General features: G+C 33.8%; 1 protein-coding gene across 1 annotated transcript; it reads left to right on the plus strand.

Annotated features, from left to right (window-relative positions):
• Positions 1-9,668: 9,668 nt before the first annotated feature.
• LOC108215566 (uncharacterized) lies at positions 9,669-11,474 on the plus strand. Its single transcript, XM_017388068.2, has one exon. It carries the CDS (start codon positions 9,710-9,712, stop codon positions 11,309-11,311), a length of 1,602 nt encoding a protein of 533 aa, XP_017243557.1. The 5' UTR covers positions 9,669-9,709; the 3' UTR covers positions 11,312-11,474.
• The last annotated feature ends 5,227 nt before the right edge of the window (positions 11,475-16,701 follow it).

Here is a 16,701-nt window from a genome sequence, read left to right on the forward strand (position 1 = left end):
TTCCAGAATGATTATACCAAAATGAGACCGCATCGGAGCATTACTTCTAATTGCCTAAACCACTACCAGACAATCCGACTTCAACATGACAATCGGCCATTTCATGTGCTTAATCCAGCTCAAGACCTCTTTCACTCTCATGGCTTCTTCTACAACCGGATCTGACAGCTGACTATGGGCTACTGCTTTTGCTTCAATGAGGCCACCATCCGAGTCTCTTGCAACCATGCCAAAACCAATCTTTTCCCTGTCTTCGAAAACTACAGCATCAACTGAACTTAAATATGTTTGGTTGGGGCTTTGCCAAGAAAGAAACTCTATCTCCCTTATGAAATGGTTGAAGAGGAATAGAATAAGACCTATTCTGAGCTAATTTCCATTGTTGCTTTGCTGTTGCTACAATTCTGCCGACTGTTGATGATTTCTGGTTCCAAATCAAATCATTTCGAGCTCTCCATATATATAGCCCAACAAAGAGTTACAGCTGATTCCCGACGCTGTTCTGATTCTGCGCATAACATTTCTTCCATCAATGCTCTAAGATCTGAATGTTGATCACCAGTAACTTGCAAATTTAAAAGCAGCCAATATTGTTTTGCCAATGAACACGACACCAAGCTATGCATTACAGTATCGGGTTCTTCTTGACAGAATGGACACCACACCTGCACTGGAACGTGCTTTAACTGAAGGTTAATAAGACTTGGTAAACATAGTGTTAACACTACAAAAAAAACAGCTTCAGACAACGCTCAAATGAAAAAGTGTTGCCTAGAGTTAACAAACAATCGTCTATTTTCATCTTCAATTTCACGTTGTCTAATCCAAGGTTACGACAACTGTTTTGCAAACCATTTTGTGAATGTTACAGTTATCAAGCTACTAGACAACCGTTTATAAAGCGATTGCGTTATACCATATCAGACAATGAGTGTATTGAGGCCTTACACTACATTTTACAAAACACTTGTATTATAGCTATCTACATAACAATATATTAACCGTTGTCCTAACGTGCAATGGTTATTTACCTTGTATTAGGCATTGCACAAGTTTAGTTTCAGATGCCAAACTAAAAAACCTTTGTTTTAACCGGTGTTCAAACAACAGTTTCAGATGCCAAACTCGTTGTCTTCCTTCTAATAAGACAACAAGCAGTGTCGTTCTGAGACGCATAAGAGACGGCTCCCCGATAGTCAACGGAAAAAAATGGAATTGACAACGGATAAAAACCGTTGTATGAGCCATTTTTCTTGTAGTGTAATAATCGAATCCGAACCTAACATTAGTGGCAAGAAAAAAATCAAATCGAACATTAGTGACAAAAAGAAAAAAAATTATAATTTAGTGGTATGTTTCTAAATATACAATAAATTGGATGGCAAAACAATCTGTTTTCCCTTAAACTATTTATAAACAAGATCAGAAGGAATATATTCTTTTATTTGACCTATACAGTTTAACTCTTGCAAATAATCAATAAACAATTACCCCCGTCCCCTAAGTTGTATATGCAGGAGGAGCGGCAAACACTTTAATACTTCTCTGAATTATAGTTGATCCTGTTCCTTGCCAACTGGTTGCCGGGAAGGGGTTATCTAACACACTGTACGGGGGCCATTAGATTTAGATTTCAAGGGCTCAGATCCAATCTTGAGTTTTTAATGTATCCGCGGATATTATCCGCGGAAAGGAAAACTTCCCTTCCGCGGATATTTATAGCGGATACCTTAAAAACTCAGATTGGATATGAGCCCTTCAAATCTAATTCTAATGGCCCCCGTACAGTGTGTTAGATAACCCCTTCCCGGCAACCGGTTGGCAAGGAACAGGACCCATTATAGTTTTATAAGTTATTCCCTCTGTCCCCCTTATTTCTTTAAGTTACTTTTTGGCACGCTTTTTTACACTCATCTAAAGTATAGTTCCATAATATATTTTTAAAAAATTTTCACTCTGTATAAAAGTTTGATATTTAAACTTTTATTCAAAAAAAGAAACTATATAGGAGCCTCAAAATGCGTGCAAACAGTGAACGTAAACTACCTAGAGGGACGAAGGGAGTATTTTTTAAATATTTTTCTGAATAAAAATTAACTATTATATTTTTATTTAGAAAAAAAATCTTAAAAATAAGTTATATAATCATATTTTGTGGAAACATTAAAATATGTGTCAGATATTGAATGTATAGAATTAAATGGGACATGGGCAATATGTTTAAGATTTTAGTCCTTTTGTTCGCTATTTTCTCCGTCCCACTGAATTTTTTACGATTTTGATATTTGGATATCTCGTCATTTCTTTACATTATAAAATTTTTCAAAAACAATAGAGTTTTATAACATAAGAACTTTGAGAAATGTTATTTTCGGAGCAAATTTTTTATTTTCAAAGCTGAAAAAGCATGAAAAGACGAGATTACTCTCACATTATTTTGTTCTTTTACTGTAATTATGTATGCATGGGTCAGTTTTTGTCTTTTCATGCTTTGTTTGTTCTGACAATTCAAAATCAACTCTGGTATAACATTTCCCAATACATTTCTAAATACAACTTTTTAGTAGGGATGGCAGAAAAGACCGATCCGAATGGATACCCGACCGTTTCGACCCGAATGGATTTTACCGAACCCGATAGTTTGGATTTGGATTTGGATTTAATTTTTAGACCCGAACGAGTTTGGATTTGGATTTGGATATTAGGTATTCCATATCGAAACCCGACCCGAAATCCAAATCCGATCCGAACCCGATCCAAACCCGAAACCCGAAATAAAATCCGAATAATATATTATATATAAATATATATTATATTATTTATAATTACTGAGGCCATAATCTGTAATATACATATATTTTCAATTTTTAGTGGTGGTTTAATATTATATATTATGTTTAGGGATGAGCAAAACCGAATCAAAAACCGAAACCGAAACCGAAACCATAAAAAACCGAACAAAACCGCACCATTAAAAACCGAACCATTTAATAACCAAACCGAATAAAAACCGAACCAATAATATGGTTACGCTTTGGTTTTAAATTTTTTAAAACCGAATATAAACCGAACCGAACCGAATAGAATTAATTATACTAGCCTTAAACCCGTGCAAAGCACGGGCGACTATGTAATTGCATATTTATTATTTATAATTTAAATTTTAATATTATTTTATTAGTGTTTTAGTATTAATGAATTAAAATTTTATTAAATTATATTAATTGGATAATTATATTCATTCCTGAAAATTTAACTAATTATAAATTATATAAAGGAATGGTGGAGTTTTTATCATCTCCTGGTACATGACAAAGTGTTTGTAATTTGAACAATATGAAACTGTTTAATGGTGTAAGAGGGATAGAACTCTACTTGTTGCAGACTTATAGTTATAAAGGAAAATGACCGAACCAAAATTTTGGACGACTACAAATTATACCTATGTTGGCTTATTATATTATAGTATATATAGTATATATATATATATATATATATATATATATATATATATATATATATATATATATATATATATATATATATATATATATATATATATATTAAATTATATATATAATAATAATATCTTAATATAAATTTATAAATTATATTATATAATTTTTCATTTATGTTTCTTGCTAGTGTTTGTCTGCTTTTCTGTTCTATGCTTTTATTTCTGATCCTTGGAGTCTGCTGTTCTATTCTGTGCTTTTAGTTATTGATCTACGGGGTCTTAACTTACTTTATTCAAGGTTTATGTCATCTGCTAATCTTTTAAATTCTGTACAGATGTTCTTACCTATGCTAAACCAAACAATTATGCTTGCTAATATTTTTAAGTCTGCTTTACTCTCCCCCATTTTGTCAACTGTATTATCAATCTGGTATAGCTTATTCATTTACTTATTGATTGCATCTTGCTTTCTTGTACTCAAATTCTAACATCATCTAATATTAAAAAGATAACAAGAAAAAATTTAAATTAGAAAAACAATACAAGAATTTTTTTAATTTGGTTTAAAACCGAAACCAAACCATTTTCAAACCGAAACCATGATTAAAAACCGAAACCGCACCAACGGTATATGGTTTGGTTTTGGTTTTTGATTTTAGAAACCGAATAAATATGGTTACGGTTTGGTTTTCGGTCGAAACCGAACCAAACCGAACCACGCTCATCCCTAATTATGTTAAGTTACTAAATACTTTACTCATTCAATAACTTAAGTCACGTGCATTTCAGTCATTCACGGGTCATTAGACTCAATAGACAATACCTCAAGTCTCACCTCTCATCTCCCCTCTCAGCGATCAAATTAAAAACCCTAATTTTTATTTTCATCTCAGCCTCTCCGCCGCCTAGTTCAAGTCGCCACCTGCAACTCTGTTGTCCACCTCCGTTGCTTTGTCTCTGAGTCCGCTGTCCGCCTCCAGGCTCTGCTGTCTCCACGTCCGCTGTATATTGATGTTATTGTATGTATTTGAACTATAAAGCACTGTGTAAGCCTAGAGTCTAATGCTTAATGTTGCTTAATTATTTAGATGCTATTTTGATTCCAATTCAGGTACTGTTGTTCAATTATCAGTTAAATTTTTTTTGTCAAAATTCGGGTTTGGATAAAACCCGAACCCGATCCGAAATCCGTTGGATCGGGTTCGGGTTTGGTTTTTCAAATCCAAACGGGTTTGGATCGGGTTCGGGTTTGGTGAAAATTTTCGGGTTCGGGTTTGGATATCACAGATATCCGAACCGATCCGACCCGTTGTGATCCCTACTTTTTAGCTGATAGTCGCAGGTCAGTATAACGCTCATGTGTAATGGATTCAGTTCGTCCAACACAAGCTCGGTCCAAGTAGGCTCGATCCACTAGATACGTTTGCTTTTGAAAATAGGAAAGAAAGAAAGTGAAAATTAATTGTGTTCCTTCATCCGTTCTGTTTATTTGTATATGTTTTTTTAACTTTCTAGCACGTATTTTAATACTTTTATATATAATAACTAGTGAAAAAAGCCGCGCTTCGCGGCGGCGTTATAAATTTTGATATGAATAGCATAAAAATTATTTTAAGTCATCTTCCCATTAAACATATCACTAATAAAAAAATATTATAATTAGTATAAAAATTTGTATAAGTGGTCATCATGTAAAACACAATAGTAATAATAAAATTAGTTCAAACTTCTCTCCCGTCAAAGATAATATTAATCCATAATTATTATTTTTAAGATAAAATTAAATATTATAATTTAGATCAAAATTAGTTTGAGCCGCTCTCTTGTCAAACACAATACTAATAACAAAACATTATAATTTAGATATTAGTTTGAGTCGCTCTGTCAAACACAATACTAATAAAATTATTCTAATTATGATAAAATTAAAGATTATAACTGGATAAAAATTAATTTGAACCGCGGTACCTTTTCAACAAAAAAAATATATTATAACATGGACAAAAAATTATTTTAGCCACTTTCCCGTCAAACATAATACTAATAGAAAATTTATTATTATTTAGATAAAAATTTGTTTGGGCCGCCTCCCGTGCCCGTCAAACACAATACTAATCAAGAATCATTTACATTATTATAAGATCAATATATGATTCCTATTTTATATATCCTAATTTATTTTGTAATTATTTTGGACCGCCGTTTTAACACAAAAAATATTATAACATAGATAAAAATTATATTAGCCACTCTCCCATCAAACATAATACGAATAGAAAAATTATTATTATTTAGATAAAAATTAGTTTGGGCCGCCTCCCGTGTCCGTCAAACACAATACTACTCAAGAATCATTTACATTATTATAAAATCAATATATGATTCTTATTTTATATATCCTATTTTTTGTTAATTATTTTTATTTTATGATTCCTATTTATTGGTTAAAACCTGATTTTTTAAATATAATTCTATTTCTTTTAGGGTTACTAAATAAGAAAAAAAAATGTATCATCTTTAGAATTCAATAAGAAATACTAAATAAAAAGGAAAAGAGTTGTATCATCTTTAGAATTCAATAAGAAAAGAGCTGTATTACTTTTAGAATTCTTGAACCTTATTTTTTGAATTATAATTATATTTTCTCTCCGAAATTTAAGAAAAATTAGAAGACTGAATCGAACAATTCTAGAGACCCCCGCATCCTCCTTTATATATATATATATATATATATATATATATATATATATATATATATATATATATATATATATATATAGGGGCTTATTCCACTACAAACCACACTCTCATACAAACCTAAAAACCACTATTTCCACTCCCATTTTTGCTATGAGCACTCCAATCTTTTTATTTTTTATTTTTTTTATTTTTCCGGGGGGGTCCACTGCTGACATCATCTGCCACGTCAGCACCTGCTGACGTGGCACTGCCACATCAGCTGCCACGTCAGCACTGGGTCAGCCCACTGCTGCCGTGGCAGATGACGTGGCAGTGCCACGTCAGCAGGTGCTGACGTGGCAGATGACGTGGCAGTGCCACGTCAGCAGTGGGTGTGACCCAGTGCTGACGTGGCAGTGCCACGTCAGCAGTGGGGGACCCCCTGCGCTGACGTGGCGTGGTGACGTGGCGGGGTGGAAAGTGTAAGTTTGGGGAAGTTGATGGCAAAGCTAGGGGGGGTGATATTGTTAGTTTTTAAGAGTTTAGGGGATATTTGTTTAGTTTTGAAATTGGTTTTTAGGTTTTTATGATAAAGTTGGTTTGTATTTGAACAAACCCCTATATATATATATATATTGATGATATACTCTATTTTTAAAATTTTTTTTCTGAATAAAAATTAAAATTTGTAAAAACAATCTGAATAAAAATTAAAATTTTCAAAAACAATCTTAAAAATAATTTATACAACTATAATTCACAAAAGCATTAAAGTACTTGTCACGTCCTCATGCCCCACATATACAAGTCAGAGGATAACAGAGTACTATATTTGAATTAGGGATCATTTGATAACGCCTAGAGGATAAAAATTATGAACTCATTCAAAATGAAGACTCGTTAAGATTATTTGATTGTAATTTATTCAGACAGGACTTTCTTGGGATGACAAGTAAAAGGTTATTTGGACGACGCATCCTCGATTAATCGTCTCGATAGCTCTCCAATTCATCGATTCCTAAGATAACTCGTTATTGTTACATCTGATTCGCAGGTTTTTTTAGGTTTTTTGGCACGTATACTTCTCACTTCTGCTTTTTAAGTATTTACCGAGTTGTGTAGTTTCTTCTCATCTCCCAATCCCATGTCTTCACTTTGGTACTAGTTTTTTCGACCTAAATTGTTAATATTAGTATATTTTTGTTTCGTCGGTGTGTTGTTTTTCATGTGTGTTTTGTTTATCATTTTTATGGTCTCACCTCTCAAACAACTTTGCAAATTGTTAATCATGTGTAGAAAAATTACAATTTACAATCATCCTCAAATTTCTAGTGTTTACTTTAACAGTATTGGAACAATTGTTACTTCTAATATAGCAATGACATAGTTAGATGTTAGTTATTCTTGGAAATTTATGGTCTATTTTGTCATGTATGTGATTTTGAACGTATGTGATTTTGAACGCATTGACATTCATTGGCCTTTTTCGTGAAATGATTCAATAGTTTAATATTTCAAAAAGTTTATCTACTATGTTAATATCGAATTTTCTAGTGTGTACTACACACACTAACAACCATTTTTTGACGAGATAAAGAATTTCTATTGATTAAAATCTCATTAATAATCTTGACCCCATGCATACACAAAAAATATGATCAATAAAAATCTCCTATCTCAACCAAAAGTAGATGTTATTTGTTAGTGTGTGCACATGGGCACGCACTAGAAAGACTACAGTTGTTTAGTTTGCTGGCACTGCACTCCATTTTGGGTTTATGGTAAATTTAAAGAATACAATTGAGGTTTGTAATGCATGAAAGCAGGAGTGAAGGAGTGAGAGTTTAGTTAATAATTAATACTCCCTCCGTTTCTTTTTTCTTTTCCTGTTTGTGATGTCGGTATTGTTCATAACATGAGACATATTACTAATTTACATCTAATCTATAAAACTAAATATAGTCATGAGTGATCTTGTTAGATTCGTATTCACGAGTATTTTAATACGGTGAAGTTTTTATATTTAATGCTACTACGAAATGAAAGATATGAACGATCAAAAGTGTGTGTTGGCAAACGTGAAAAGTACAAACAGGAAAAGTATTTAGAGACGGAGGGAGTAATAATTTCAACAATACTCCACGTGATAATATTATAAGTCATAATGATCACTCTATAAAGATATGTAATTATCTTGAATATATTATTCATTTCTTTTTTTTCTCCCGGCCGTCTCGAAAAGACAAAAGAAAGATCTTGTTGTTTCTTCAACAATTTATGATCTCTAGTGGACCTTTCAGTAGGATTCGAACCCAGATGAAGTTTTGATCATCAGTTAGAGAAAAAAAAACGAACGGATCTTGTAGAATTCCCAAGAAATTCTTCGATTTCTTCCGGAAGCAGATGATAATCATCTGCTTCTCACATTCCGTGAATAGCCAGGATGTAGATTCCGATACTCTATCCGCATAATACATAAATACTTTCAAGTTTTGAATGTAATGATGAAATTTGTAAAAGAAATCATTGATCCTATACTAACAAATCAAAACTCAAATATTTCATAGGTACAGAGAAAACTATGAAAAATATTTGTGGTTAGTATGATTATGTTTTTATTCGTTACTTATTATATTTTGATTAATACTTGTCACTACATTCTTATGATATTCAACATATATTCTTATGATGTTTTGGATATTAAATTCACAATATATTTTTTAAAAAAAAGATATTTTGACAAAAGGCCAAATACCTTTTATTTATATAATTTTGCAGCAGATAAAAATATTTACTTGTTTTCTGACATATGATCAGTTTAAGTAAATTTATATATTTTGATGAATGCATGGTTCTTGTATCTTGACACTTCAAAATTTATCAATATTTTTTATGGTACCACAATAATGTTATCACAGACACAGAGGATTTATTTATATTTGCTTAACGTGTATTCATGTACATGCAACTCGTATCCTGAATTTGCACCACACAAGTCCTCATCCCTACTACAAACAAACAACATTCCACGTCCCCATTTTTCATTCGTCAATTACCATCGTCCATGCAAATTTTACAATAAATCATCACAATTTGTCATAATAAATTATAATGTTATCATAATCACAGGCGGAACAAAGGAAGAAGCTGCTGCTAGGACGAAGGCTCAACTTAGCAAAGAAATCAATAGATATTTTTATTTTTATTTTTAATCATCAAATTTTAATTTTAAAATCAGTATATCTGTTCGCTTGAATAACTGTTAATCTGGAATAATTAATAAACAATTAGCATTCTGGAATTTAGCGCGGGCCGTGCCAATTTCTGATTGATCTGGTCATTCACAAGAACATACAAAACTTGATATTCAAGAAACAAAATCTTCTTCATGCAATTAATGCAAACCGAATTCGTGCCTCAAATCCGCAACTCTAACTTACAACCACCGGTTCTGTACCTCCATACACGGCCAAAACCTATCCTAACATGGCTCAATCTCCACCGTTCACTGCATCTATAAATCCATTTCTCGTTCATCTATTCATGAAACCTTAAACAACTTAAACTTTGGAAATGGAGATTTGGTCTTGGATATGTGAGCTTCTCGAGTTCGGCCAGTGGAGCACCGATGAGTCCAACTCGCCACTCTTCTTCCCACTCGTTACTAGTTCCGCCTATAAATCACCGAGTCGAGTGTCAGACAAGGGTACTGGCGATGATTTTCAACCGATTCAAATCAAAGCTGAAAGATCATTCGACACTGACTCGGGCGCAGCGGCGACCTTTTCGATACTCCACGGGGAGAACACTCTCTGGGTCTCTGACACATGTCCCTTAGATTCGAAACAGCCTTTCCTTCCTCTCATCCTACAGCTTCTCCAGGAAATTATTTCATGCGCACCCACGGCGCAGGACGGCTGCTGCCCTCGTTCACAGCTCCAGAAGCTGAAACCCGACCCTGTTTTGTGGATCCTCGAATCCCACTCATCCGAATCCATCTCAAATTTTTTCGACGTGGTTTTGTTGATGCGCTTATTCTGGCTGTGCGTCTGTAACGCACCGCCAGAAGTCGGCTCCATGTACTTCCACACTCTTCTGGCTCCGAACCTCGAATTGTTCTCGTGTAGCCAGGCGCCTGTGCTGCGAAACTTCTTCGTATCCGTTGGCGTCGACGTGGAAATGTGTTTTATGCGCACCTTCGGATACATGACAGCGAAGCTGCTGATTCTGAAGGAGTTAGGCGTAGGGTTACAGATGGTAATGCCTCAGCCGTTTCGGAATCTTGGATTTTCTTATGCGGTGGAGTCGCATGGATTATGGATCATGAAGTCTTATGCAGCTGTTTCCGCAATGAGGCTCACGCGTCGTAACAAACAAATAGGCCGATTTTCGGGCTTGCATCCTCAGGAGGCTGTGCTGAAATACGCCTTGGCACACCAGCAGCTCGAGGCCGTTATGCAATTGGAATATTCAGTCAAGTTTAGTGATGGTTTCATCCAAGTTGGCGCGCGTGTCGATAATCTCCGGTTCCACATTGCAAAATTAGGCTTTAATAAGAACGAAGATGACGATTTTATCAACGAGATGTATTTCCCCTCGAAAGTGAAGGTTTGGGTTGGACCGGAAATGGGAGCAAATTATGTGACGAGTTTGAGTCTAGGCCGGTCCACGGATAATTCGGAACAAGAAGTGGAAACGCAGAGGGTTCTGAAGGGTAATTTCGGGAAGCTAAAAGCACCGGAACTAAAGACCACGTCAAGAACTATGACGAGATCGAAGATGAGGAGTTGGAGGTGGGATCAGAGTGCGGATGGAAATGTGGCTAATTTTGAATCAACATTGTGTGATAACGCGACGGGCGTTGAGGTGGCGTCGTGGGAGCCATCGAACGGGGGTGGAGATTATAAGCTGGGTGAGCATTTTCGAGATCGTTACACCGGGGCGAACCGGGCTTTTGGGAAAAACGGGGACTTGATCTTCAGCGGGAGTGAGTGTGGGGAAAGGGTTGAGTGGAGATTGAACAGAGAAATGGAAGGGAGTGTGTTGAAGTGGAGGATGGGAGGGCAGGTTTGGCTCAGTTACTTGCCTAATGAAGTGAGTAGTTCGTATTTCGAAACGAGATGTGTGGAGTGGTGTGATGAGGTTGATTTACCTTTGATCATTAGCGATCAGTAAGCATTTGTGTAGTATACAAGTGTGTATATACTAATAAACAAACTGTACTCTGCAGATCAATTCAAATGATGTATAATCTCGTTATCATGCAAAAGCTTAATGAGTTTGTACCAACATTAATTGGCTTATATACACAGAGGCATATATATTTATACATGGTTAATTCTCGAGGCCAGCAGATTTTAATTCATCATTTTCGATTATTGAGGACTTGAAGTCGTAGATGGCCATAGTATTTGCCGAATCGAGGTCATGTGCCCTTAGTATGAGTTTGTTGTATCAGTAGTTGTTCTGAGTTTCATGTTTTTGCCGGGTTTGGTTCTTTTGAAACTGAGAGACCACAGTCAGAGTTTACAAAATAGAAAACAACTAACTTAATCTATAATTCTAAATATATTTTCTAAATACTTGATTTAAGGGTTTTATATCAAAAGAGTCACTTATTCTGTCCAAAAATCTCACCTAGACCACCTATTAAAAAACCATATCATTTACACCACTAAATTGAGTATATATATCATTCTGTTTGATAACGTCATGGTAATTGATGGAGAATGATAAATTTTTAAACTTGCTATCCCTTTCAAACTTGAGGGGTCGAATTTATGACCTCTCAAATGCATTTTCTCCCGAATGAATAGTTTAATTTGGGCTTTTATTCTACTTACATGTTTTTATTAGGTTGGCCCGATTAATCTATTTAATTTATCTTTTTTTCTAGACGCCATGTCGGATGCATGCCGGAAGCAACGTTGTTGAACACGTCAACTTTGAATTGGGACAGAAAGTTTAAAAACTTAACATTTTGTGTCAATTACCATAACCTTACCAAACAACGATATATATACTCAATTTAGTGGTCTAAATGATATGATTTTTTAATGGGTGGTCTAGATGAGATTTTTGAGCAGAACGAGTGGCCCATTTGATATAAAACCCCTTGATTTCGCATAGTCATAATCATGGGCTAAATTGGACCCGTTAAAGCATCTCCAACCATGAGAAGTCCTTAGCTAAAAGTCTAGGTGGTTTACCTGAAGGAATTTACGGAAGAGCGGAAGCATGATATAACAATTATCAATCCATAAATCATGAATCGCGCATATAGAAAGACACATAAATTACACATACGATTTATGAAATAGTTTTAGAATCGAATTCTAACCTTTAAAAGCGATCCAAGGAAGACAAAGAGAGGTCCTAGCAGTTGCTTCTCAATGCGTGAAGCACTCTACCGGTATCCACCAAGATTAATCCTTCGATGAAACTTTTATAAAGATGGAGCCCTTCTACTTTTGAGAGAGAGAGAGAGATGAAGAAGGTGAGGGAGGCTACTAGGTTTTCACAAAACCCCCAGTTGTCTAAAGCCTTCTCATCTCTTTCTTTATATAGGGCTCTCCTAGGTTTTACACAATTATTATATCAATATATATTAATATATATAAATCCCACACTTTATCTTATAAAATGTTTAAATAATAATTAAAACTATTTTAATTATTATTATTTTCTAAACTCCTTAGAAAATAACCTGCTCTCTCAAAAAATCCCTTCATCAATAAATTAATCTTTTTATGGTGTGACCCTGTAGGTTCAATATTATGCCGGTAGTAGAAATAAATAATAATAAACCTTTTATTAATTATTTATATGAATTCTAAAATTCACTAAATATAATTAACTGATTAATTATATTTATTCTACATCGTGAGTGATGCTTCTCAACATATCGCGACTATCCGGATAATATGAATTCTCTGCTTAGAATAACAAGAACCTGTCAGTGACTAGTTACCGTACAATTAATTCCTTCTACCCTTACAATATCCCGATTAAATACAAGGCATGGATCTCGTGTCAAGCCTATCAAATTTAATCATATGATTTCTTGTTCTTAATGCGAAGTTCATATTAATGCAAATTAGAAACTCCTTTCTAATTTCATACACTCTGGCCAGAGATTCCAGAACTTGCATAGAAAGAATAACATAGGATATTCTCTTCCTATACTGGAAGGGGTAGATCCTCTATTGACGTTAACTATCTCTATACATAAATCCCTATGCCCAGAATAGTCCTAATGGTTGTCCTTGAGACTAAGGACTAAACCAAAGCACAGTTCTTTATATATAAGATAACTTTAACGATCTCAAGTCTTTGGACACTTGTACAACTATCACTCAGTGAATAACTATTGACACGTGAGTAATCTCCATTAGTTATTCAACTTATCGAGTCATGTTCAGTGAACTTATTCCCCAATAAGCACCTACATACTGGCTATAGTGTCACCACACAAATGCCTATGAGAACAGACATCCTCCTCAAGGGAGCAAGCACAGTATGTACCAATCTTTGCGGATTTACTAACTTCCGATTAGTTATCCTATGATCAGGAACTGTTTAAGTCCAGAGTTATCATCTTCTAGATCTCACTATTATAATCTCATTATAATTCTAGAAGCTTTACTCCAAACTATGGAACATCTTATTTAAAACACTTTAAATAGATAAATCCCATAATAAAATCAAAACTAGTCTTTTATTAATATTAATGAAATCAAATACGAATACAAGAAAGTATTTCCTAACTCATCATACATGATTGGATTTAGGACAAACACTTTCATTACCAAAATGAAAAATTATAGCTAATGCCCACAATAAACAATGCTCCAACCACAGCAAACCCTTGTCTCTAATTATAGTCATCCCCCTTATGGATGGCTATAATTGTCGATCTGTAGTGATTACCACGTCATCTCCCGCAATTTATTTTCCTTCTTCCCGCCGATTACATATTATTTCTACCATATTAAGCTGATATATTCTATTTATAACAATCAAAGTATTAATAACATACTATTCTAAATTATAGCCAACCAATATAGTCAATACCATTTAAGCACAATGTCTTACAGGTTTAGAAAATTTTACATAATGTCTTATAGGTCGAGTTTAGCCAACGATTATAGCCAACGCCATTGGAGATGCTCTTAGACATTATTCAAAATACTTGATTTAATCGCATAGCCAAAATAGCCAAGAACATCTCCAACGGGGTTGGACATAATGATTGGCAAATTGGATCCGTAGGACATTATGTAAAATTTGCTGAAGTTGTAAGAAATTTTGCTTCGATGGTATTGACTATATTGGTTGGCTATAATTTAAAAATAGTATATTATTAATATTTTAGATGTTATAAATAGAACCTTTTTGGAAGTTAGAGATTTGCGGTAAAATTAGAGGTTTGGAGTGGTTTAGAGGTTTGACCGTTTCAATCGGCTAATGCTAGTGTTTGATAGTTAGCGAATTGATATAGTAGTTTTGTCTCAAAAAGCTAATTTTCAAAAAGTTACTTTGAGAGGTTTTTTGGTTTGGAGGTTTTGATATGTGTCACAAAAAATTAATCAAGCAGCTATTTACCAAACAATTTCACAATAAACCGCTAATCCATTCCGCCAGTCAAAGCATCTAATTCAATCCGCTAATAGATAACCGCTAACTGTTAATTCCCAAACTGAATCTATCATTTTTATATTTGACATGCCAACTGAGATTTTAGTTAAGGGTTTCTCATGATTGGAAATGCTTTAATTTCACTGACTTCTAACTGGCAATTGCCAAATATGTCATCAACTCTAGCTTTAAGAGCTATTATTAATGTTTATTTGCGGTTCAAAACAAATTTAATAATGTCACGTGTTTACTGATTAAAGTAAATAAATGACGATTTTTTGTTGAAAAGTTTTTTTTATACCAAGGAGTATCGCATATTGTGAAAAATCGGGAAAAAAAATATAAAACATGGCCCAAGGTTTTTCAAGCACACTATCAATCTCGTGTATTGCACTCAAAGTAATATTCATTTGATAGATCCTCCTCGGAATTGCGTGCAATGTTTCTTGCATTTTGGTCTCGTGAAACATTGGAGCAGTGATTTTGTTTTGTAGCAAAAAATCTCACGAATCGTGTGAGATCTGTATCAATTTCAGTACTTTAACTAATATTTTAAAGTTTTATACTCTATTAACTTAAAATTGAAAATAATACGATCATAATTTCATTATAATAAAAAAAGATAATTTTATTTACAATGATAAAAGATAATTTTCACCTCTTCCCAAACTAACCTACTTTTTATATTTTCTAATATTTAGTTATAATTACAAATTATATAATATTATTAATATATATACTGAATTATTAGTATGATAAATTAAAATATTAAACTATAATAATTTATTAGTACTAATACATAATTTTTTGGATAATACACTACAATAAAAACATTACAATATATAGACTTAGTAAACTAACAGCTTAATAATTAAATTAAAAATATTACATTAAATATCTTTTTGAGGACAAAGGTCACTGCATCTCGTGTGACCTTGTTATCCACATTTTCCACATATTTTACTGGTATGTGAGTTCCATTTTAGTGTGAAATCTTTGAATTTGACTTTTGCTGTGCTTTTTCTTTTTCTTCTTCCTCAAATCCTCATTAGGTATGAGCATTCTATACCTCTCCCAATTATTTGCTATTGAAAACGTCCAATATGATTGATGAGATATTGGGGAGAATTCATATTGTTACTTCTCATGTAATTTTGATAGAGTTTGATATGGTTCAATGTATTGCTTCCAATCTAGATTACATGTCATACAAGCAGCAACTATATGAAAACACGGAGAATGATATATACATGTGCCATTTTCCACAAGAACAGTATCCTTTAGAGAGATCTATATGATGCTTGTTTTCACCTTTTCATAATCCCTTATCTGTTTTGTATGTTGTCACCTCAAATACTCTTATATACTGATTGTATGGAATAATCTTATGTGCAGATGTCTTTTTTCAATCTCTTGAAAGAGCTCTCTCGAATTCTTACAATATACATGACCATTTTGAAGATCGATCAATGTTTGAGTTCGTCTTTCAGCAACAAGTTTGCACTCTGATAATATATGTACTCTACCATTAAAGTGATTGGGAGATGACGAGCGGATCGTAATTGACCATTACATGTTTCAACCGTATTTGTTGTTGCTTGATCATAGCGATATCCTCCATTATGAGACATAGTCCACATCTCTAGTGGAATATTTCGTAGCGATTCTTCAGCAGTCGAATTAAGTTCTTTGATTTTTTTCATTGCACTTTCAAATTTCCTTACTTAAGATGTATTTCCAGCCAACCAACATAATATCTTCAAATGTGCCACCTGAATGAGCTGAAGAAAAATTACCATGAATATGTAAAAGACAAAAATGATGGATGCCCATATTACCCGTGAAGCCATTTCTTTCCTTTCTTATTGCTTCAATGATTCCGTCATGACAATCCGAAATGATGCCAACACCCATTCTTTGCCGGCATA

Source organism: Daucus carota, chromosome 1 (assembly GCF_001625215.2).
Source record: "Daucus carota subsp. sativus chromosome 1, DH1 v3.0, whole genome shotgun sequence".
Lineage (NCBI taxonomy): Eukaryota > Viridiplantae > Streptophyta > Magnoliopsida > Apiales > Apiaceae > Daucus > Daucus carota.

Coding starts and splice junctions, on each gene's coding strand:
- LOC108215566 (XM_017388068.2), top strand. CDS start 9,710: ATGGAGATTTGGTCTTGGATATGTGAGCTTCTCGAGTTCGGCCAGTGG.